The sequence below is a fragment of the Nilaparvata lugens genome, chromosome X (genome assembly GCF_014356525.2).
Source record: "Nilaparvata lugens isolate BPH chromosome X, ASM1435652v1, whole genome shotgun sequence".
Taxonomy (NCBI): domain Eukaryota; kingdom Metazoa; phylum Arthropoda; class Insecta; order Hemiptera; family Delphacidae; genus Nilaparvata; species Nilaparvata lugens.
In genome coordinates this window covers 16,854,687-16,881,669 of record NC_052518.1, presented here as the reverse complement: position 1 = coordinate 16,881,669, position 26,983 = coordinate 16,854,687, and the positions used below count along the sequence as shown (strand labels likewise).

The following is a 26,983-nucleotide window of genomic DNA, read 5'->3' as shown; positions in this document are numbered from 1 at the left end:
GTCTAATTCTGTGCTCACCCAGTGACTACGAACAGTTTAAAGAAAATCTGTATTATTCGTGTGAATCACGACTTTTATATTTCGATACTGCCCGTGTCCACATCCACTAGTTCTGTGGAAATTTCTCATTTTTGAAAATTCCAGGAAAAGTTTCAAATCTCATGAAAATATAAATTTTGAACATCTGCTCACAGACACCACTGTTCCTCATTACTTCTAATGGTATCCTTAGATCTCAAATGGAAATATATAATTGAATATTAGATATATTTATTGAATAAAAAGTTATTCTGATTTTATTATACAGGAGTTTGAAAATTGTATCATGCATATAGAGAAAGTATGCATGAACACTGTATGATTTTGTTCATCAATACATTGTAGGGATTCTATTTCGAATAAGAATACTAGACTACAAACACATGTCTCAATCATCAGATCAGCTATTGACCGAATAATTGAAGAGAATGTGAAGTGGAAGTGGTATGGTATTATCGTTCCTGCCAGATTGAATTATCTTCAAAAAGGTTATTTTTGTATGGAATCCCACGGAAAATCAAAAACTCATCAATGTTCATTTTTTTATGTGAATACTCTCATCCTTCACAATATTCATACAATGGAAAGACTACAAGGTATTCTGCTTTGATGCTTTTGCATCATCATCATATACAGACATACAATCAAAGACAATCTTGTAACTTTGTGATACTAATTTGCTGTACGAGACTTTTACTGGATTCACTATGAGATCGAGGTTACCTAGATTATCTTGCAGAGCTCTAGTGAAGATGTATGTCATATACAAGCATGTAAAACAGATATTAGCAAGTAATTATTTCAAATGAACACTTCTATTTTCCTTCTATTAATGACATGATAATGGTATTTAATAGAGTTGTTTTATAGCTATATAGTATCTATAACGGTAGAAGATTACCTCTCCACGGTTCCTTAATGTAGGAAAACCTACCCTGAGAACAGTATATGGCGCGTCTCCTAATTAACCATAATCTTAGATCATTAGCATGTAACATAAAAATCCTACAGCACTGAGAATCTGAGATGAGGAGTTCTGAGACTTGAATCTGACAAAGAGTAAAGACGTTAATTAAACTCCATATAGTATACATGCAATTAGTATTCTGTTCATCTCAAACGCATCAAACCCATTTGAATTGGTTCACTATTATTCCAATTATCACTGTTTTCATGTATCTCAATGGATTACCTACGTTTTGACGTAATATTATAATTTAAGATTGTAGATTCAGGAACAAAAGTGTAATAGGATATTATCCTTACCGATAATTATTTCATAAAAATATTGTTGACCATTTCTTTCTTTAAAAAATCAACTTGAACATCTCCCAATTTGAAAGGACAGATTTGATGAAATTGAAATTTTGAAGTCTCTGGCATTCTCAAAAGGTAAATAATGCTATTCAAACCTGTCAATAATGTTCTACGAAGTCTCACAGAGATCCCCACATTTATTTTCTGGGTAATTTACTATATTGATTCAGGCTTGAAGTCTCAGTACGAAGTCTCATACAGATCCCCACATTCATTTTCTGGGTAACTTACTATATTGATTAAGGCTTGAAACTAACCCAAATTTCTATCGAATCTACAATAATTTCAATTGCGTATTTATGATATCATTGTGTGCGAGCCTGCTTGGCTATTAACGGTCTTGAAATTTGTTTATAAATACGACGCTCATGTACAAAACTTCTCTCGACCCTATCACTCTACAGTAGGACCATCTATACTATACTGTAGTATAAAAAAGTTTTAATTATATATTTATGAAGTAAAATACAGTATAAAGTCTATAAAGCACCTGAACGTGGCTTAGCTGTGACTATCATTTAGAATCTTCGATAAACACGATCCCCCACTTTCCCGTAACACTTTTCACAGTCTCTGACTTATGAACTTTGATTGTTGAATAAAGCTCAGCTGGCCGGTGCTATCAATATCCATAATCCTTGTATGTGTCAGTAGCACCTTGGACATGAATGATGAATGGGATAACAGTCATTCTCTTCATTACTGACAGAAACTCCTCACACTCTCCACCACCACGACCCTCCACTCACCTCTTTTACCGAGCGAGACAGATAGTCGTCAGTTGAAGAAACAACACACCTAGATGCTTGCTTGCACTCACGCACGCAACGTTCACAGGAGCAAATTAGCAGTGGCACCTTCTTTGCCCTGAGGGTCATCAAGAATCCGCTCGGGAAATCATTGAGACGCGCGCGGATAAGGAGATCGTAGCGCGAGATAATCGCTGACGAGATCGCATCGCAGCCCTCTCTGTCGCTCACATTCGATTATTGTTTGTGGTGGGATTTGCATCCCCCATCCATCTGCCTGATAACAGGTGGCTATACTATAAGCATCTTACTGTGATTCAACATACACTGTGTTCTACTGAGAACGTAGGCAGGTGTCTGACCCTTGCTCCTGAAGCAACTATGTTTTTGTCTAGAGAGATTCGCAATCCTACGCTAGTTTTAAGCACTAGGATTTAACCTGTAATGAAACTGCTATTTCTGGAGACTGCTCTTCGAGTTCATAAGAAGCCGATAGTGGAGTAACGAAGCTTTATATCCCGGAACATGAAAATTCGGATGTGGAATATTATTTTCCTTACGATAAAATATACAAAATATATTACTAGGAATACATATAAATTACTTTGTTTCTATGAATATTATATCCTACTTCCACTTTGTCAAAACTTTTCATCCATTCTACAGTCTTTCCACACTTTTGACGGTGAGAATAATTATTTTATAAGAAGCTCTACAGATCTATCTATTAATCCATCTACACAATTCACAGTTTTATCTATTCATTCTGGCTCATGAAAACCCCCAAAAATTACACACATTCTAAATCACATAACTCCTGTAATTTCAATGTATACTAATGAATGCTGTAGATGATTATTTTGGCAGCACATACCAATTGAAGTGTTGAAAAACCATTACTAAGCATTTAAAGTTCAAATGATGAATTTCAAAAACTTGATAAATTTGAATGGATGGGAAAAGGAATTGAGAGGATGGAAAAAATGGGCGGAATGGATGAAAAGAGAATCGTAAACAAGTTAGTAGAGTGATGTGCTGTGGTGTGATGAATTGATACGCATTGGCGTGTGTCTGTGTTGAGAGCATGACAAATGAATCTGAGAATAACTTCTGTGGTCATGATACTAATTTCATGTAGTTTGTACAAGTAGTTCGGCACTAAGATTAGAAAGCTTGATTCACCCAGCAATTCATCTTTATCTTTCTCTATTCAGTTCATTTCAAGACAACGAAATGGAAGAAACTGTAAATTTACCCTTGCAATAGTCATTGAGAAACGATAATGTACTCTTTTTTTACAATATTAGGTTTGCTGATTAATTGGCCGAACGCAGTGAGGTCTATGTTTTAGCTCGGCTTTTCTTTCGTCTGACTGTATGTATGTAACGCATTTACGCCTTGATAGAATTGTATGAGATTTGGCAGGAATATTTCACAAGGTATTTTGAAATTTTGCATTTTAAGGATAATATGAAAAAAAAGGAATTTCCTCCATACTCCGATATCACTAGGCTATATATAATTAATCTACTCTGAAGAAAGGATTAATGAGACAATAGAATTATTGATAATCAATCAGCTGACAAGTGGATTATTCATTGCATGCATTACACAGATGTCTGGAGAAGCCGGTGAACAGGTGACACCTGATACTTGTGGATGGGAAAACTGCGTGAGGTCTACTGTTCACAGAACTACTAGTATAAATAGTAATCTAATTATATAGAGAATCATGTATGTATAGATAACATGTGTATATTAATGAAAGATAGAAAATATAGACTTTATAGAGGAATGATGTGAACGCAATGTAAACATTCTTGATTATGTAATAACTTATACATTCCATGGAAATCGAATAATATTGCTGTAAAGCACTTTCAAGTGTTTTTAAGAATATGACAAGTGAAAACAAGTATGACCACACATACTGGCAGATGATTTTTCAGCTATGTACAGCCAACTTTTTAGAGATCTTGCACATTGAAGAAATTTAGTTTTATTGTTGCACTGTGTTCTGATGTTGTAGTTGAGCACTCCACTTTTTGTCAACTGTCCTTCATTTTGATGGAGCAGCAAGCTGAATACTAGAGAATATGAGATCAATAGAGCCTAGGGCTTCTAGAATCTGTAAGTCCAGAACTTATAGATTCAGAGCTTGGAAGCCGGCCCGTAATTTGTTGACTCAGGCACATGTTTTAGGAACGTGGATGATGATAAAAAGTGATTATAACAACCAAGTAGAAATAGAATTAATATAAAGTTTCCATGTAGTTTATGTAACAACATAATTCAAGAAAAAAAAAGAAATGGAAAAGCCGGTATCTAAAAGCTGGAAGCTGACGGCTGTAAAGCTAGCTCTGTCCTTTATGGAGAATTAATATAACCCAATAAATTGATTCTAGAGTATGAAACTATTTTTGAAGAGTTTCAAACGAAAGATAAGAGTTCCATTGAGAATAGGAAATGATTCAGACTGATCTCCACGAATAAATACTTCTTTAGTTGTGCCACTGCCTACTTGTTGAAGTTAAGCCACCTCTTTCTTGGTATCATTCTACACATATAGTATGCAAAGTTCCATAGAACTAGAGTGACCTCTAACCTTGAGTTGGAAATTGAAGTGGAAAAAGAGGAGACAAAAAATATAGGTGATTTGGGAGAATAAGAGGGCGTATACACATTAGAGCAGTTCTTCTTGTGGTAAAAAGTTTTTTCGTACTTTTGTCTTCACCCAGAAGAGAGCGCGGAAGCTGGACGCACAATTTTCATGGGGCTCTACAATTCTCACCCCTCTTTTTCCCGCTTTTCATTCCTCAACACCTCAACAACACAATAAACAAACAACTTGGAGCTTCTCGTAACAACACTTTGCGTTTGATAACGAAAAACTTTCTTTCAATTGGTGGATATTAGGGCAGAAGCTGTCTGTCTCGGTTCACCAACTTTTTAGTCCCTTAACGACGTCTGATATGCGGACCAGAAGATGTTACAAAGACCTTCCAACAGTTAACGTCGATAAAAGGAATGTTTCTATTGGTGACAATGCAATTAAATACATTGGCTCGTTATTTCGATTCAGTTCACTTTGCTTCGAAATCGTCGGATTTACACAAATTGCTATCGAACAAAGAGTTACGCTTCTTCATTTTAACGACTTGATATTGCATTCCTTTTTCAAATGAAGACTACAGTACCGGTAGTCTTCTTTAAAAATCGTTTGTGGTGAGGATTTGAATGAATGTCTTGTAAGAGCATTATGTGTCAACTTTGTTATTTAAAATAACGACGTCTGATATGCGGACCAGAAGATATTACAATGACCTTCCAACAGTGTTAACGTCGATGAAAGGAATATTTTTATTGGTGACAATGCAATTAAATACATTGGCTAGTTATTTCGATTCAGCTCACTTTGCTTCGAAATCGTCGGATCTACACAAATTGCTATCGAACAAAGAGATACGCTTCTTCATTTTAACGACTTGGTATTGCATTTCTTCCTTGAATGAAGAATATAGTAGTCTTCTTCAAAAATCATTTGTGTAAGAATTTGATTGAATGTCTTGTAAGAGCATTATGTGGCAACGTTGTTATTTAAAATAACGACGTCTGATATGCGGACCAGAAGATGTTACAATTACCTTCCAACAGTGTTAACGTCGATGAAAGGAATGTTTTTATTGGTGACAATGCAATAAAATATATTGACTAGTTATTTCGATTCAGCTCACTTCGCTTCGAAATCGTCGGATCTACACAAATTGCTATGGAACAAAGAGTTACGCTTCTTCATTTTAAGGACTTGGTATTGCATTTCTTTCTCAAATGAATACTACAGTAGCCTTCTTCAAAATTCGTTTTGTGGTGAGGATTTGAACGAATGTCATTTAAAATAACAACGTTGCCCCATAATGCTCTTACAATGCATTTATGACATAACAACAGGATAGGCTTACTTGGCAACAATGTTCACTTCAGTTATTGATGGAATACCATTATTATTCATTTTCCCTCTGAAAGAATTATTATATTCTCATTCCATTAGCCACACACGTGCGAAGGCTTATGTAACATCACAGGAAATCGACTTAATATTATTATTCCAGTGAGGTATTGACTATAATAAATACCAACATTAATCAGAATAAAATATATATGTCATGATTAGTATTGCTGAGAGGAATTTCGGAATGTGTTCTATTTTTTGTATTGTTTGTGTTAGTGTTAAATATTTCATCGCAGTGTAATCATTACTTTTATTTGTTTGAAATGTGATGGAAAGTTGTTGGAGACTCAATTATCAATTCAAGTGTTGATCGAGCAGGGATTTCTAACGCTTTCGATTGGGTTTCCGTTAGCTTTCAGATCAGTTATGTTTGGTTATATTTGCATTACATTTACACACCTTACTTGAAGTGCAATATACTCACCTGACTCATTACATTGGATATTCATATAATAATGCAATAGAAGAACCATACACATGAACTCATCCCATGATAATACTAATTATTGATTTTTCTGTCTGTTTACAGTAGGCCTACACTTCAAAATGGCGTCGTACTATCGACGCTTTGAAAAACGTCTCATGAGAGTAATGGTACCGTACCTTCTGCTCAAGTACTCAATGATGTTTGTTGTCGTGGCAGACTTCGATAGTGACCTCCGCTTCGACTTCAATAATCCTTTCAACGATTCCTACATCTACGACGCGAAAGGAATTGATACCTGGGAAAATATTCATTACGAATCAATGACGAAGAGGACCCTCATTGTGGAACCACCGAGATTACTGGAATCGTCGTCCCAACAGACTGGTGTAGCCGTTCAGAAACCTGGTAGCAGCGATGCGAAGAAGATGGATAATAGCGCTGGTGTGAAAGATCTCGTTCTCCTAGACACCAAGGTCTCTGAACCAACTACAAACGCGACCAATGGCACGACCGCAGTAGGAAACTCAACGCTTGATGACAACTGTTCCAACGATTACTGCATTAGTGATCAAGACTACTACGACATGATAGTCCAACACATCTTACCTTCGAAAAGTGAATGCTTGCTGATCGCTCTTCATGGTGTAGTTTTCTGTGTGGGATTAGTCGGCAACGCCCTGGTCTGCCTGGCTGTTTATCGCAATAGAAGCATGCGAACCGTCACCAACTACTTCATCGTCAACCTGGCAGTTGCTGACTTCATGGTTATCCTCTTCTGCCTGCCGCCTACCGTTCTGTGGGATGTCACTCAGACTTGGTTCATGGGAACACTAGTATGCAAGATCGTGCTCTACTTTCAGGTAGGGTTCTCCTTCATTATTTCTCTCTCTAATCTTCTTTCTTTATTCTTTATTCAAATGAATTGATAAAAAATATTCAAATTTCATTCTCCATCTACTTTACAAAGATAATTGTAATCGATTATTGTGCATGGTAGTTTAACGTCTGTTACACAACAGAAAACTTTATACCCAACAGATAATAGGCCTTTTCATTATATTAAGAACATAACATACACTATAATATTATAGGGTATATTATATCATGATCTTAATACCCTCACAGGTCAGACAAACGAAGTAGGCCTACCCAAAGCTTTCATGGCAGGATCAAAATATTATAATTGGAATGAAGTGGATTCAAAAAAAATTTCGGGAAAATGTAGTTATCTGTTCACATCCTGCCTAGGCAGGCGAAAAAAATCAAAAAACTTCAAATAGAATCAACAAAGAAAATAATTTTTGAAATTGGAACTTATGAAAATATTGAGGCTTGAATAATAGAAAATTATGAAGTTTCTCATGCTCCACTAGTCTATTTTTTTATTTATTTGACATACGTTTATTTAACTTTTTGTAATATTTCGACACTATTAAAATACATTCACAAGGATTCATTGAGATTGATTCATTGCCTCGATAAATAAGATCATACCTGAAACCTGAAACAAATAATCACATGACACATACATGTCGAGAAGGATTGGAACCAATAAAATTCGAATGCCGGCTTGTAGAAATAGTAACGAATAAGGTTATCACACTACTACGATCACACTACGATCATTAAAATGTGTAAAAGTAACTTAAATATCTTGAATTCTAATATCTAATATTCTTTACACCCTTCCTCTTCATGAATTTCTGCCTCTCTATCCAATCCATCAGAAATTCTGATTTTGTTGACTTTGTGATTTTAACCAATCTAGAAATTTTCTTTTGAAATAATTACTCCACATTCGATTCATTCAAATAGTAGTCCGGGCACAAATGTCATGAATAAGGCACTCCGTGGTCATCTTTGAGTAACAGCCGTGGAAGATGTCTCGATTCCTTCGTTAGGTCTATCATAATAAAGATTGTGATGATGATAAGTCGAAATCACAGGCAAACACCTCGGAAACAAGATGGCTACCAAATTTTTCAGGGTATCGCTTGTATTTCAATAACCGTTTGAGATATTCAAACGTTTGTTTAGACATAAATATTTTAAAAGTCTTCCTCTACAATTTTTGTTCTATAAAATTTTCCTCTGGAACGCATATTTTTCAGTTATAACCTTCAAAAGCCCAAAAAACTTTTTTTCCAAATTTGTTAAAATTTCATTTCATTATAACTTTCTTTGTGCAAGAGATATAAAGAAATTTTATATCTATGAAATTTGGAGCGTTTTTTCAACTTAGGAACAATATATCTTCATTTGAATAAATAATGAAAAGAGTGGTCGAAATGAGATGATTCTCTCGAACATCATTGTTTGGTTGATTCTGAAATGGTAAAACTAATCCGATATCTTTCACATCAATGAAATAACAAGCGATATAAAAATTTCTGTCAATAATGACCGCCATCTTGAATTTTTCAATCATGTCGAATATTTTCGTTGTTTCCATCATCAATATTCTTATTTGTCCTGTTGTTACCGAAGAGATTGAGATCATTTGCAAGTATCTATCTTGAAGAAGTCATGAAAAAATCGATTTTATAGTTCTAGCTTGTTACCTCATGCATATGGAAAAACGCACCAGAAATCATGCAGGGTTATCTTTGGAGGGCGCTGGAGAACTCATTTTTTGACGTACAGCGCATGAAGATGTATCGTTTTGAAGTTGAAAATACGCTCTAAATTTCATAGATTTAAAACTCCTCTGTATCTCTTGCACAAAAAAAGTTATAATGGAATGAAATTTGAAGAAATTGAGAAAAAAAGTTTTTTGAGCTTTTGAAGGTTATAACTAAAACAATATGCGTTTTAGAAGAAAATTTTATTGAACAAAAATTGTAGAGAAAGATTTTAAAAATATTTTTGTCTGAACAGACGTTTGAATATCTCGAACGGTTATTGAAATACAAGCGATATAGCAAAACCCTGAAAATTTTGGCGGCCATCTTGTTTCCAAGGTGTTTGCCTGTGATTTCGACTTATCATCATCACGATCCTTATTATGCAAGACCTAACGAAGAAATTGAGACATCTTCCACGACTATTACTCAAAAATGACTACGGAATGACATTTGCGCCTGGACTGTTCAACGTATTTTTCTGTTAAAAATACAAGCTCCTTCACACTAGATAAACAGAGAGCATCCACATATCTAAGGACAATCTGCTGATGAATTCTGCTTGAGTCATCATCAATTAGAGATAGTAATTAATCATATTGGATCATCAACTGGCCAGAAGTCAGCAGTTGTGGAAAAGTCGAATTTGCCCCAACAGCTTATACTTCACTAATTAGCCTATAATATAAAACTCGATAAAAATTGTTCCATCTTTTCTTATAATAAAGCGAAAAAATATCTCGTAGTTTATTATCGTCGGTGAGTCATTCAGATTCAACCAATTCAAGCCTGCGATTTCTGTATTTTCAAATACCTCAAAGTCAGATCTTTCCATTCTCTGCTTGCTCTGGGATAAAGTGAATCGAAACCGATCAGCCGGAGCAATAATGAGCATGTGATATTTAATATCACATGCTCATTATTGCTCCGGCTGATCAAGTTCAGTAGAATGATTCATCGGAATGAATTAATTGAAATATATTTCATTTCAAATCCTTCTCACTCTCACTCTATGGTATGTAACGAGCTCAATCTATTAATTCATCACAATTATCATTCTCAAATCTCCATAAACATTTCAGGAAACAGCCCCGAAACAATTTTTCTCGACGGCTCTATATGTATTTTGGGGCGCTGAATTCGAACCTGAAATTTGCTGACATGCCAGAGGGCGGCTTCACCCCCAGAAACCCCTCAAATTTTGGAATTTTTTTCATTTTTCCATTTAATCTCGAAAACTTTGAGTTTTTGGAGAAAAATCATTTTTGAGAAAATCGTGAAACACATGTTTTTTTAGTGATTATCCGTCATTTTTCTCAATAATATTACGGAGCTCCTGAAATTTTCCCAGAAATGAGACTCATGTCGGTTGATAGGGCTAATAAATAGCTATCCATGGTATAAATTTGAAGAAAATGGTTAGATCCGTTTCCGAGAAAACCGTAAAAAACATGGTTTTTTAGTGATTATCCGCCATTTTTCTCAATAATATTACGGAGCTCCTGAAATTTTCCCAGAAATGAGACTCATGTCAGTTGATAGGGCTTATGAATAGCTATCCATGGTATGAATTTTAAGAAAATCGTTTGAGCCGTTATCGAGAAAACCGTGAAAAACATGGTTTTTTAGTGATTATCCGCCATTTTTCTCAATAATATTACGGAGCTCCTGGAATTTTTCCAGAAATGAGACTCATGTCAGTTGATAGGGCCTATAAATAGCTATTCATGGTATAAATTTGAAGAAAATCGTTAGAGCCATTTTCGAGAAAAACATGGTTTTTTGGTAATTATCCGCCATCTTGAATTGAATTTTATTGAATTTCTTATTGTCGGGTCCTCATGGTATAAGGACCTTAAGTTTGAAATTTCAAGTCAATCGGTTAATTAGGAATGGAGTTATCGTGTTCACAGACATACACACACACACACATACACACACACAGACCAATACCCAAAAATCATGTTTTTGGACTCAGGGGACCTTGAAACGTATAGAAAACTTGAAATTGGGGTACCTTAATTTTTTTTGGAAAGCAATACTTTCCTTACCTATGGTAATAGGGCAAGGAAAGTAAAAAAGGGGTATTTTTGAAAGGGGTTTTCAAAATTATGCAAACCTACCACTTCTACCCTATACAACTTGGATATTTTTTTAGTATAGATTAAAAACCAAACATCACGTGAAAGAACAAGTAATTCTAAAAAGGATGTCTTTGGAATTTTCAAATTTAGAAGTGCGGGGAGGGGGAATACACCCAAAAAAAGAAAATCATGTGCCTTAAATCCATCTTGCATACTGTCTATTATCGAAAAACTGTCGAGACTGTGAAAATGAGGAAAATATCGCAAATTTCTCGATTTTTTTAAACATACGTATCTTACTTCACGATTATTTTTTTACAAAATTTATTTACCTCACATAAAAGAGGTGATTCTGTTCTTCAAATCAAGACCAAGTACAATTTTAGAATTATTTGTTCTTTCACGTGATGTGTGGTTTCTAATCTATACTAGAAAAATATCCAAGTTGTGTAGGGTAGGAGTGGTAGGTTTGCATAATTTTGAAAATCCCTTAAAAAATACCACTTTTTTGAAAATTCGTAGCTCCGGAGCCTAGAATAGTAAAATCCTGCGCAATCACTCAATTCATTGGAAATTTTATTATCTTTAATTTTGTCAAGAATGATTTTTCTCCAAAAACTCTAAGTTTTCGAGATTAAATGGAAAAATGAAAAAAAAATCCGAAATTTTAGGGGGTTTGGGGGTGAAGCCGCCCTCTGGCATGTCAGCAAATTCCAGATTCGAATTCAGCGCCCCAAAATACATATAGAATCGTCGAGAAAAATTCTTTCGGGGCTGTTTCCTGAAAAACGACCATTTGACTGGACTATTATCTAAGCCATGATAACTATAGTAGCTAGCTATGAACAGATAGAACAACTATGATAGTTTTCCAACATCGTTCTTGATGGAGATCCCTAGGAAGCTCAAATCTCCTGTACAATGGCGAAATTTCAAAAGTCTTTCAATTCAATTTCAAGCAAACTTAATCCGGCTTGAACAAGCTAAGTGAATATGAACAGGTTCAATCTTTCTAATCATCTAATTCTTTTTTTCTCTTTTCTTATGACAAGTAAAAAAATATCCATCCTAAGGATGCATCCTTTCTATCTCAATCATTCATTTTGCGTTTTCCTTCATATTCATATTCTCCATTTCAAGTTGTATACAATAATCAGCTTCTTGATAAGCCTTTTGCTCAGTCGTAAACCTCGTCTAAAACATTAATTATTTAAGCAAAACATTATTGGCCATTAAAGCTGAGGGAGCTCAAGAAACGGCTGCTGGAACAGTTTATAAGGAAAATCACAAAATTATTGGAGGATAGACCGCTGGTTTCAAGCATAATTTTCTGTGAAAATATTATCAATCAAATTTCAAGCGCCCATCTCAGGCCTAACCAAACGAACCTGCTAAATCTTATTATTTATTCATTGTTGGTTATCCATCTTTTTCACTTAAATTATTACTATTGTATTTTGTTAACTTTTAAGTGAAGAAACACTCACATTCTTTGGTGTGGCGACGACCGTTTTGTACTGGTGTTGCACATTCTCAAGCCAAACAGAAACTATTTGACTAGTCACTGTTTGGCTTGAGAATGTGCAACACCAGCACGATCATGTGCAACGGTCGTCGCCACACCAATGAATGTGAGTGTTTCTTCACTTAAAAGTTAACAAAATACAATAGTACTTATTATCTAGTAGATTTTTTCAGATCTGATGATGGATGAATGAATGAATCATTCTTTCAAATTTCATGAAACAATATGAAATCTTTTTTCAAATAGAATACTGAATACTGCTTCGCAGCAATGCACGGGTACAGTGACTGTATAACCATATTGATCTTTTTATTCAAGAACCAAACAAGGTTGTGAAATTTATTCATTGAGGTCTTTTGAAGCTCAGATAAGCTTCCTTGGTTTCCCACAACATGAAAAAGCAATACAGCTCCTATGAATAAACAAATAAAACCTGTAGCGCGAGGAAACACTCATACTAAAACACAATGAAGGCCGGCGAATACGCACGCACTCACACGCGCACACACTGGCAAAATCTTCAGTCTGAACTACCACTCAATTTGCTGGGGGTATTCTGTTGATTCATGGCACCTCTGGTAAAGAGACCAATCACGAGTCAAGAATTTCAATATAACGGCGTTGACTACTAGGGCAGTCCATGTAGTACGTGAGGACATCAGTCCTCAACGTGGAAGTCGATAAGAGTGAGCATTCATGTGGGTGAGACAGAGAAAGAGTGAGAACGGGGGGAGAGAGAGTGAGTGAGAGAGTGAGAGAGAAGAATACAAACAAGAAGAGGACAAGGTGTAGAAAGAGAATACTTGATTTTGTGTGGAGAGAATTCGAGGATTGGAAAAGTGTAGCAGACAGATATAGGAAAAAAGAGTGGGTGACTGTGTGTATGTTGTCTGAGAGAGAGAAAATAAACTTGAAGGCAGAAGTTAAAAAATGAGTGACACAAGCAGAGTGAAAAGAGAGAGAGATCTAGTGGGAGTGAGCCCAGTACAAGAGTGATAGAGTAGCAAGTATATTAAAAGGAAATGGAGGGTGAAATGTGGGGATAGACTGATTCATCTATCAAGCTGAAAGTTTCCTAAACCGACGCTGACTGCGTATTGAATACAGAAAAGTCGAAATGGCGAGAAAGACATATTGGAAAATAGAGTTTTTGCACCGTTGAAAACTCGCTAAATGAAAGTTTGCTAGATATTATTTTCGTTGAAAGGTTTTTTAGATATATAGTGATTTTCATAATAATAACCAATCACGTTCAAATGTAACTGGAATGAATCAATAATATTTTATCTGGAAGCATTATTAGATTAAATTGATATAATTTAAAACTCTTGTCATATTCGCAACTTATGACGAACTACATTCGGCAATTCGAAAGTATATTCTCTGTGATACAATGAAGAAATGGATAACTTTAGGCTGTTTGAGTACCTATATACTCTGGATTTGTGTTAGAAACTGAATGAGAATAATGTGAAATTTCATAAAGTCAACAAGCAACAGAATAAAAACAATGGATATGACTAATGAGAACAGAATTCAAAATAATAAAAATACAACACCAAGCTGAGACGCCTTGTTGTCATGGATAGTCAGCTTATTTCCAATGAAGTAAAATGGAAAGGTTGAAACGGAAATCATGAATCTAAGAAAAATAATAATAATTTTGGCATCGATAGAGTTTCATTCACATCTTTTTTTTGGAAGCAACTTGACAAGAATGAGATAAATCAACTTATCTATATGAACAGATAAACTTCCATACACTAGCACATGAGTTCATGGAATTCAACATAAGACAATCAATTAATCGAATTTATGTGAAATACCAAAACTATCACCTCATTGGTAGAAGGCTCATGAGACCGACAGGATTATAAGGCTACAACAGTCAAAATTCAACCACATTCAAAAGATTAAATAGTTTTAAACAGTGAAATAGTACACACAGTTACTAATCCAGTCAATATAGACAAAAAAAGGGGTGTGCTTGCAATATATCGTAGTTCTGATTTTTTTATATATTATTTGGATGAATGAGAGAAGTCCAGAACCAATTTATTCATGAAAAATTTCCTTGTGCTAGATGCAGAGTGGCCCAAAAACCTTGAAATTTTGATCCTTGAGGTGTCCTTATGCGCGCCTCTCCTCTAGGAAGTACTGAAATTAAGTTCATCTAACGGGTGATCTTCATCGAACATAATCTCATGAACTTATATCATTGTGCAAAATATCAATGAGACGACAATTTAGTTGGTGATGATGGTTGAAGCTAAAAATTAGGTGTTTTTCACAATACAAGGAGCATTTTTTTCGGGTGTACCTGGAGATCTATATGAGATAGAGTGCTCTACCTTATATCAGACTGTAGAGCACAAAAATACGCCAAGAGGGATTTTGAATAATACATCTAAATGGTGACAGAATCAGAATATATTGTTGATCAAAAACCAAGATTTATATTAATTTTTCTTAAATTCCACTTATTTTTGAAAAATCATAACTCATTACAAATTAGAGATAGTATTATTAGAGATAGATTTACACATTAGTTTCGAATAATCTCATTCTATTCATAATAATTTGACCTAAAAAAAAAGGCAGGAGCAAATTTTTCTGTCCGATCAACTGATTTGGCAGAAATACCTAAAAACTGGAAAAGGAACCGAAAATACGAGGTTTCTGGGCCACTTTGTATCTAGCACAAGGAAATTTTCCATGAAGAAATTGTTTCTGGACTTCTCTCATGTATCCTCCAAATAATATTTTAAAAAATCAGAACTACAATATATATTGCAAGCACCAATGTATATAGTGACTGGACTATACAGACAGTCAATAAAAATATCAAAATGGACTAGATTAAATTAAATGGATAGTATTAACATTTCCATGAAATTCTCTTGTATAAGGGTTCATCAACAAAACGTTTTTGTTTTAAAAAATAAATTTTTAATATTCTCAGGTACAGAATTGAAAAAGTTTAATACAGGTGTAGTATAACGTCTTTCGTGAATTCGCAGAATTACAGAACTTTACCACTAGATCATATTTCTCCCTCTGGTGATAAAATTGTGATTCACACCCTGTGGCATTTATGTATTGTAATTTTCCTTTACATATGTCAAACACTGATATACATAAAGTGTTAAAAGAAAAATTCCTCAAGAATGAAATCCATACAATATTTTCATATATTCATTCACATGGTACGATAGATTAATCTATAAATCTTTATATTTATCTTTTTATCTCTCAGTATAGTAAAATGAATTAATCCGATTCTAAAACAGAATCTTAGACAGTAATTAGGTGATTCCTCTGAATAATTCCAGTGAAATTTTAACGTGTGGCGGGTGGGGGGTTATTCACTTGTCTCAAAGTAATTAATTACATTATCAAATTCGCAGATCTATCATTCTAGGCTTTTCTTCTTTCATCAGTACATCAATCTATAACTCCAATACACAAGTTTTGTTTCCTTCAACTTTCCTACAAGTTTATTATTTTTGTTTCCAATAATTCTTCTTCTATATCGCTAGAATCAGTTCAAACTCACGACACCCTCTCTTCACCATCCGTTGTTTTTTCTAGTTCAAGATCAGAGATCGTAAGCGCAGATATCGGAACTCCTTGTTTTAGAATTTCCAGTCATCCCCGTTCCACTATAGAAGTATATCTCAATCCCAAAGTTATCACGCGTTCTCTGTCCTTCCCATGAAATATTAAATTGTTACAAGCCGGCGGCCGGATTTGAACCTTCAACTCACTGCTTGCCGAAATCTCCACATGTGTTTTAAATTGCCAGAAATGTACTTTTGTCGAAGAAATAAGTCTCTCAGCATTTTTATTGAAACACTCTTCTCTCTCCAGCTTTTCATTGATTCGATAAGTCACAATTTAGAATCAATATCATCTTCGAAATAGTTTTGTAAATCTGCGAAGGATAAAATGTAAATGAAGTGATCCCTTCCATGATTTTATCAAAATATAGAGAAAAGTGAATTTTTTATCTTTACAAAAATCCAAAATACTCAAATAATAACCTAGAAGCATGAACAGCAATTTAACAACATTATTTCAAGGTCCTTCGTTCTCATAATCAATATATTGATAGTAATAAATAATAATTACTGATTATATATATCACACATATTAGAATTGCACTCCTTAAAACATTCAATCATTAAAATTGAGCTATCAACAAATCAATTCTATTTAGAAATCGAAAAAAATGACTCTAAGGGCCGGGCCGTTTGCACAGTATAGATTGCTAAACTCGATTAAGTTAATCGATTTTACGTTAATCTGAAAGTTTAAACTTGAATTGGTTTTCTCAGTGCATTTACTAATACAGTTTAAGTCAAACTGGTTTAGCGTTAAGTTGGTAATAGAATGTCATCGTTTATAATATCAGGAAGGATGATTTTTACAGGAAATTTGTTATTTGTTTACAAACCATCAGTAAATTGAGGTTATGTAGCTACTATTTTAGTATTTTCTTGTTCTTGTTCAAAATCCACAGAGCTGTAAGCTGTACGGTTATATGAGTGAAAGGCTATCAAGATATTCTTTAAAAACTTATGTTTAGTTGGCACCAGAAAATATATTTTAGAATGTAAGATAAAAAAGTTATTTTGTTACGCTTGAATCTAGTCTACTACGGTCTTCCTCGTTTATTAAAAATCTCTCAAAAGCAATATATCTCAGTAATGTGTTATTAAAAACATGTTTTCCAATCGAAAGACCACTGTTAAAAAATTGTCCTTATTTCTATCAAGTGGTTCATTCAATCAAAATACTAAATTGGCAGTTGCTGTACTTAAGCAAAACCGTTGAAAAATTCTCTATCCCAGAAATTAAATTATTTGTTTTTTGCCCAATTTTTCTCAGTTTCAAAATTACTTCGCAGTCATTTTTATCAATCGCATTAAAAATGTCTATCAATTCCTCCATTATAATTATTCTTAAATCCAAATAATGATTCACTATAACCTAAATTAATAATGATTATCGTCTACAGAAGCATTAAAAACAACCGTCGAAATAGAATATTTCGCACCTAGGGCCGAAAATGAGACTTTTCCGGCTCGAAATCGGTTTTTAAGTCCGAGGCCGTAGGTCGAGGACTGGAAAAAATTGAGAGCCGGAAACACATTTTTGCCCGTGGTGCGAACGCTATTTTTCGCCACACAGAAAAATAAAACAATATATATTTATGAGAAGAATTGTTTATTAGGCACTTCCGAAAGCAAAACTGGAAGGTCATAGCTCTAGCAAATCTGAGGTAATCTGAATATTAGGAAATTGTATTTATTTTTCTGATTTGTCTAAAAGATTATGTTTTAATGTGGGAGGTTGAGTCTATACTTTTTTATTCATTCAAATTACAATAAGATGATGTTATTATAAATGTTTCGATTCTTGAATAATGAAACACAAATAATGAAAAGTATTCTAATCAGCTGTTTTAGCACACTTGAAAATTGGCCAATCTGAATGTCAACGTCAACAATGCTTGTTGTCGTCGACTGCGGAAGTTTAGGTTAGAAGTTCTATCCTACTATGAAAATCGAATTTGAATAGTTTATAATAATATATATTATTATATCTTATATGTATTTCATTCATCCAAATAAAATGATAGTATCTTATTGCAGAATACTTTATTCAATTCTAGAAGCATAAACTGATTCCGTTTCATAAACTATTTTGTAAACACGTTCACATCAAATCAGAATCAGTCGACTTCAAGGTTATTTTACAGCCCTAGGGCCTTAATAGTATATTTCGAAAATGAGACTTTTCCGGCTCGAAATCGATTTTCAAGTCCGAGGCCGTAGGCCGAGGACTAGATAAGATTGAGAGCCGGAAGAACATTTTTGCCCATGGTGAGAACGTTATTTTTCGCCACACAGAAAAATAAACAATATAAATATGAGAATAACTGTTTATTAGGCACTTCCGAAAGCAAAACAGGAAGGTCATAGCTCTAGCAATCCTGAGGTAATCTGAATATCAGGAAATTGTCCAAGTATTTTTATTTTTTATTCTGATTTTTTGTCTAAATAACCTAAAATATTATGTTTAATTATGTAAGAGGTTGAGTTTATACTTTTTATTCTTCCAAATGACAATAAGATGATATTATTATAAATGTTTTGATTCTTGAATAATAAACACAAATAATGAAAAGTTTTTTGATCAGCTGTTTTAGCACACTTGAATTTGGCCAATCTGAATGTCAACGTCAACAATGCTTGTTGTCGTTGACTTCGGAAGTTTAGGTTAGAAGTTCTATCCTACTATGAAATTCGAATTTGAATAATTTATAATATATTATCTGTATTTTATTCATCCAAATAGAATGATAGTATCTTATTGCAGAATACTTATTCAATTCTAGAAGCATAAACTGATTCCGTTTCATAAACCATTTTGTAAACACGTTCACATCAAATCAGAATCAGCTGACTTCAAGGTTATTTCACAGCCCTAGGGCCGTAAAACTTTTACCGGCCTGGTCAGAAAACAATCATTTTCGGCCTCCATATGACGCACGAAACCCAGCTCATTACATCCAAGTGGGGCGGAAAAATTTTACCGGCCTGGTCAGAAAACAATCACTTTCGGCCTCCATATGACGCACGTAAACCAGCTCATTACATCCAAGTGGGGCGAAAAATAATTTACTATCAGCTGTTTCCCCATCAAATCTTTACAGATGTCAAGTTAATCCAAATTATTTGGTTTAAACCTCCTGCTTTGGAGGTTTTAACTTTCCCAGAGTTTAAACTCAATACAGAGTTTAAACTGATACTGTGCAAACGGAATTTTAGTTTAAACCAAAAAAATCTAGTTTTGGTTTAAGCTTTACCTTAAACTTACACTGTGCAAACGGCCCTAAAAGAAGTAATCTTAGATCAATGGAATTATGATCTAATAAACATCCAGTGGCGTATCCAGGAAAAAAATTCTGGAGGATCATAAAATTGGAGTGGAAAGCACCTAATTTTGGGAGTGGCACCGGGGTGGCAAGGGGGGGTCCATGGTGTGTATTCCACACACTATGGAATACCCCCCCCCCCCACCAAAGGGGATCCGGGGAATCCCCTGGGGAAATTTTTAAAATATATCTCCAATTTGGTGCGTTATTACGCAATTTCCACTTGAAAACAAACATTCCATTCAAGTCTTTTTGGTGTTCAATAGGCCACTTAATTCGATTTTCCCTTGAACATTTTATAGGCCTACGGTTTTTTTATTGAATTTCATAATGAAATATAATTTTATTGGTCATTCAATTGTTTAAAAAAATAGTGATTTTGTAGATGGCCTACTCATTATTAGATAACAAGCTAGAATGCTTCAATTATGGCTCCAATAAAGCACTACTTCAACGGATGAAACCTTTTCTTCAACAATTAGGGGCATATATTCCCCCTGTACTATGCCCGTTCATTATAACTGTGGAATTTTTTGGGGGTACTCTCTAGAAGCTGCTGGAGCTTTGTTCAAGGATTTGCTTGAAACTGAGTAAACTATAACCAACTAGAGCAATATAAGCTGTATTGAATTTCATCAAAATAATAGATGAAATAATGAAATAATTATGTGCTATCTGTAGTTTATTTATCCCCTGTTAATAATTTATTATCATTGCTATTGCAGTGCTATTCTCTCAACCCTTATAATCATACTTTTTGACTTACATAGAACAATATAACAAAAATATGGCATTAGATGCTAATTTTTTTGACTGTCCCAGCCACAAAAAAATGAAGGTTCCATTTCCCGGTGGGGGGGGGGGGCCTTCATCACTATATCCCCCCTGGATACGCCACTTTGAACATCTATAACAAAATTTCATGCATGTGGACTTTGAATATGAGTGAATGCATTTTTAGTAAATTGACATATTTTACTGTGTTCATTATCTGGTTTATTATGTGCATGAATTTCATTGTTGAACTAAACTGAGTTCGGTGAGGCTCATTGTGATATTCCAGGAGTCTGCACTATATTACTGGGATCATCATAAGTGATCCTTGAAGACTACACCTCCATCTTACATCCTCACAATTCAAGTGTTACTTGTAAGTACTGTAATGTATTTCAAATGAACAAGGGTCATTATTTTCAATCTCCTATTCGCCATAATAATATGATAATGTATATGAAAATCAATTTTATCGCCTGAAGTTACCTAAAATAATTACTTCTTAATATAATCACCGTTACGATTGAGACATTTGTTATATCACTGTGGACCAGCCTACCTTATCTCTGTTCATAAAATGCTGCCGCCAATGGATTGAAGTGGGCTACAACGGGTTTTTATGCTCCCAATTAGTTTTAGAACTTTGTCCTCCAAGCCACATCTTGAGTTTAGGAAAAAGGTGAAAATCACTCGGCGCCAAGCTGTGGATATAATATGACGGGTGATTTCTGCCAAACATTATTCCCAGTTAAATTGTTGAAGAAGCCGTTGAGATGCACCAGCACTGTGAAGGAAGGTGTTGAAAAGAATCGGAACGATTTTAGAAGTCAGCATGCCCCTTCTGTGCTAAATCGCTCTCCTCAAAAGAAACAAAGTCTCGAAATATGTAACTAATCAATATTATTGTTGTTCCTGGTTGCATGAACTCAATCAGTAACAGACATTCCATGTATCAAAAAACAGTAGTCATAACCTTGATTATTGAAGATCTCAACTTTTTCGGTTTGTTTGGCAAATGTGTGTATATCGATTGTTGTAATAGGCAATTTGTGTTTGGTATCATAAGATTACCTTATCCAGGTCTCATCTCCAGTAACAATTTATGTTGGAAATATCACCTTCTTTTCCATAACGGTCGATGAGAGGTGAAAAAGCAGAAACCATTCGGAAAGTGATTGGCCATGTGAACATTCTTGGTACCCATCAAGCTCAAATGAAATCTTCTTGTAGCCTTATCGTTCAGTAACGTTTGAGTACGAAGATGACTTAAGAAAATTTAGAGAAAAATCACTGTTAGTGAACCTAAGGCTCTCTTCGAATGTTTTGTCAACTCGTTGAACAACGTTGTCTATCGCAACAGTCTATCGCCCTTCCCATCCTCCATCATGCACATAACAAAGCCGTCTTTAAATTTCCGAACATCATTCACGCACAACACAATCACACATTAAATGTTTTTCATACACTCGACTCATTCTTCAGTTAATTACATCTGCACTATCCTTCTGCATGTATTCCTTTCTGCATTCCTCCTGCATTCCCTTTTACAAAATTTGACGTACGTGGCAGCTGACTCAATCGACGCGAAGCGACTGCAGCTCAACAATTAATAAACTGACCACGCCGATCACAGAGCGCTCAGTAAGAGGAAATTGCACTTCCATCTGTGAATTTCGAGTTCTTAACTGCTTTTTTTATTATGGTAATAAATGATTTGATCAGATTGGAGTTATTCATCCATGTACGCTACAATATATGATCGTTTACTAGCAGGTAGCCCGTGCTCCGCAAGGGTCTATTTCAAAACTTGACAAACTAAAAACTTGACCGAGTGGAATCTTGAAGAGTTTGAAATAGGCCTAGAACCATCCTCGGTTGATTAAGAATCTATATGCAAAATTTCAAATTGAGCAATCCAGTAGTTAAGAAGTGATAATGCGTCAAACATAATTTTTCTATCCCGTACGTGTATGAACCAGTTCTTTCCTTTATTATAGTATAGATGAGTTCTTCAACTTGGTGCTAACCTTATAAAGTGACAGAACTCAAATCTTGTTTAGAAACCTTCCTCACCTTAATGGCAACCTAACAAAATTGGACTGGTTATTAATTTAGTTGTCAATTTTAACCATCTCTTTCGAAGAGGTAGTCTCTCTAGATTATAGTTCTATATATACATATGGTATGTATTCATATCCCATGAATCAAATTTAAACATTAATTCTGAAAAATCTGAAATTTGGGCTTCGAGGTGCACGAAATAGATATTTTTAGAATCTATGTGCAAAATTTTGATATCTAAATCATTCCCACTTTTCCGGTATGCAATCCACAAGTTGACATGTTTTGATGCAGACAAACACAACCCTACTCTCTCCTATTTTATAGATAAACTAATTTACATTGGGTGACAGTTTAGCTGTCGAATCAAAAAATTAATAAAGTATGAAAAATTATCAACAGAATCATGATTGGATGCAATTAAAATAAGGATAATAATATTGTACTGTAACTATATAAATTAGCGGTGTTTCAACAAATGATTGTCGACTCTCCGAGAATGATATGAAATAATATCCTTCTCATCAACACACAATATGATCGGAAGTTGATAGAAGAATGATAATCATTTTATACAGAGTTGGGCAATGAAGCATGGATGATTTGAAACAGATGTTGAATGTTCATTTTTGAACGAAAAATAATATTTTTTCAGTATTTACCTTGGATGCTGCCATTTTAATAATTATAATTGTTAAGAAGGGGAAAAACAAAAACATCAATTACGTACCGAAAAAACACTTGAAAATGATGTCCGTTTTCGACCAAAAACTCCTTAAAACTGTGTGAGAAGTTGATGACAGAGTGCTGTGCAAAAGATAAACTTGCTTCATCTGCCGTGAAGAAAACGTCGTGAATAAAGAATGAAGTTTTCTGTTTTTGTATCACTGACTGTTGTGGCAACTGTTTGTAAACTTCTTATTTGACCCTTACTTTTTTGAGAAAACTTTGAAGTTTCAATTCAGATCGTGAACTAATACTGCTCCGTGATTTTTTTGTCCTAATTGAGAAGATGACATAATATATGAACCTCAATACATTACGGTTTCAACATGCCATACATTGAGATGAACTATGACATTTCCAAGGCAGAACCTCACTCGACGCCTCATTTCGCTGCCCGGAGATGTAAAGGTGGCCTCCTCGTTCACCGGACCTTCCACCTTTTGACTATTTTTTATTGGGCTACCTCAAAGCTTGTGTAAGCCTTCAAACCATCAACAGCCCACGTACACTTGAAGTCCTGAATGAAACAATATCACAAGAAACTCTAGCAAATACTCGTGCAACGCTTCAGAGGAGTATGGATAACTTCTTACAACGTCTACTTAAGTGTATGGACAAAAACGGACGCCATTCTTCAAATGTTGTTTTTCGTACATAATTAATAATGTTCCAATGATTTGCCCCTCAATGATTATCAAAATGGCTCCGTAAAACGTACATACTGGGGGGAAATATTAAGTATCGTTAAAAAGTAGTATGTAACAGCTGATCCAAAATCCATACTTCCTTGCTTAACCCTTCACATCATCCGATTTGAAGAAGATGGGTCATTCGATCATGATAAAATCAAATCCCTTATCCATCCCATATACACATGAAATATGAAGATGAACATGATGAAATAAAAATAAACATAATTCTCCCTATTAAGGCTATACATCTTTTAATCTGGGAGGGTTCAGTGTTGACTGTTCATATAAAATAGTATATACATAATATTAAATTACATAACCATTAAAGCTTCAGAAGTCTTAAATGAGATTTTTTTTAGGTTTACAATATGGTAATGAAATAATGATATGGAAATGGTTAGAGCCCATTTGAAACTCTTAACACTAGAAGTCCACAGAATGTGAATATAACAATAATTTTTGGCTACTCGTCAAAATTACCATCTCTCCCGATAAATATTGAGTTCCATCCTTCATTCCATAAAATTTTCAAATGCGAAACTGGCCAATGTTCACCGGATATGCTGGTACCAGCATGGAATGATGTGAATACCTTTAGTTTTCGAATGGAAGCGCTGCACTACCTTTTCCAGTAGTTAGTGAATGGCTGCACATGTGGCTCCCATCTCATCCAATTTTGACATCACTAGTGAGAGAACAAGAAGACATCGAAGCACTCGCTATGATCGTCATCATCACCATCATCGACATTGACATCCTTTGATCGTGTAGCAGAGTTCGTAGCTAAATTCTCAATTCAGCCATATGATGATACGCCTGCTATCTCGAGTAAACTCTCACTATCTCTCACTTACTTCATCACTATCTCTCACTTACTTCATCACTCTTTCTCACAGTACCTCGTACTATCACTCTTCCTCTCACGGTCTCTCTCATACTCTTCTGGATCTCTTTCACCCTCCCCCACTCCCGAATAACGTTCATAAACGTCCCTGCAAATCCGATCACGCTAAAAGCGTTCTCTAGTCTGAACCAGATGACAGGGCCCTTCGAGTTCAATTCCTTGGATGGTGTCGAATAAACAGCGGCCTTTCCGGGCCTAGGTGATACCAGCGGTGTCGGCAAATAAGAAAAATGTGGTAGGAGTATCAGTTCTAGCCAGCAAGTGAACAGCATCATCATTTGTTTGGCCCTCTGCCAGTCATCACTACCATGTTGTGCATTGTGGCTACTCGTGCATTTCCAAGAGTGTTTGGAGCTTCATTAATAATAATGATTATACGGTTACGTTCATCTTTTTCATATAGAATTGAAAAAAACATTTGTACGGAATCTATTGTTGCCATCAGATACTTTAAGCTGAACTTTACTGCTATACAACATATATGTTTTGGAAATGTTTACTACCTTCGCTACTTATGTCCTCTGTCAGTTTTGAAAACTATACCCACTACCCAGTGTCCATAACTCTACTATATGCTTTCTTAGGTCAAATCAAACAAAACATGAAATAATTTTTTTTTTCGGAAAACGCTTCTTTCACTAGATATCCGCCGTTTTAATCTTTTTACAAAATAGTTTACATCTCAAGGACAGTTTGACTGGTTGGGTTCATACTTCAACTGATTCTTACTTTGGTCAAGACCTGATCAATATAAAATAATCGGTTTCGTTTGAAGTTGCATTTAAAAATGGCGCCCATTTAAAAATTTTAAATAAAAGTTCCATGAAAACAGTAAATTTCCTGAAAATTGTACAATTAATTTTTAATTACAATTCGAATAGTGTAATAGTGAACTCAGAACAATAACAATCGGTAGTCGGATACCACCACAACTACCACAACCACCGCAACATCGTTCAGTAGCTTGAAAAACATGAAACCTCTCCTAATTATGACCATTAATTCCAAGTTTAATTTTTGTTTATCATGCATTGGTAAATTCCTAGTATTACAGTATTGGGTCACATTGTGGGAATAAGGTACTTATTACTGGTCTTTGAAGCCACAGGTGATCACTCAGAAGAAAAAAGAAAGATTAATGTTGTTCAATGGATGTCGAGTACATTCGAATCCTTTATTTTCACATTTGCATAATATATTCTTAGATATATTATTCTACCTCTTGTATTTATTCTCCGCGTAGTGTTCCGTGTCATGAGAGCGTTCTATTTTAGAAGTGTTTATTTGGTAACCAATATCACTATTCTCTCTAAGAATAAGGAATTATATATAACAACACTGTTATTCCTAGACCACATAGAGAAATTTGAAGAAAATCTTATTATTACTTGGCTTCAAATATGATGAACAGAAGAGCTTAGGAAAATTGGAGGTCTAAAAATATTTTCAATAAGTTCATCAAACAATTTCCCATCAACATAGGTGGTTCCTAATCAAATTGATAATTCTACTTTAGTATGAGTTTAAAAATCTGGTCCGACATCTTGGATCCGCCATATTAAATGCAACTTTATTTTGTTAAATACGAATGTGGTCATGCGATACATGATTTCGATACGGAATTTCAAGGAAAAATGAATGGCGAAAACCGCATATCGATATCTCAAACCGTTTCGAAGATATTCACGTTATTATTCAATACTATTGAAAGAAGAAAGAAGAGAAAAAAGTATGAGATTTTAAATTTTTGATTGAAAATTTAACGAAAACCGTTCACTTTAAAAAAATTTACAAGAGACAAAAAAGTTACCAAATTTTATCAACATTTCGAGGATACCTTATTAATTAACATTGGTCACAGAATAAGAGAGAAATTAATTATTTTCGTACTGCATGAATGGTCATGAACAAACAAGTTCATCTGAAAAACATTGTAGAATCAGCTGGATGGCCATATGGAGACATACTGAGTCTCAAAGCTTCATCTCTAATCCAATTGGAATTGAAAATTTAATATTGATGTTTAAATGGTGAAAAGTGGTCATGCATGCAGTGCGAAAAGAATTAATTTATACGTTATTCTTCAAACAGTCTCAATAAATGAGGTATCCT

At 34.6% G+C, this 26,983-nt stretch overlaps 1 protein-coding gene across 3 annotated transcripts in view; it reads left to right on the top strand.

The window, feature by feature from the left end:
- The window catches only part of LOC111048589 (orexin receptor type 1), a 247,865-nt gene that overhangs the window by 35,975 nt on the left and 184,907 nt on the right, over positions 1-26,983 (top strand). For all 3 annotated transcript variants that reach the window (XM_022334504.2, XM_039442529.1, XM_039442528.1), the window contains exon 2: positions 6,644-7,401. In XM_022334504.2, the coding sequence (XP_022190196.2) occupies positions 6,661-7,401 (741 nt within the window). In that variant the 5' untranslated portion in view covers positions 6,644-6,660. The remainder of the gene's footprint in view (positions 1-6,643; positions 7,402-26,983) is intronic.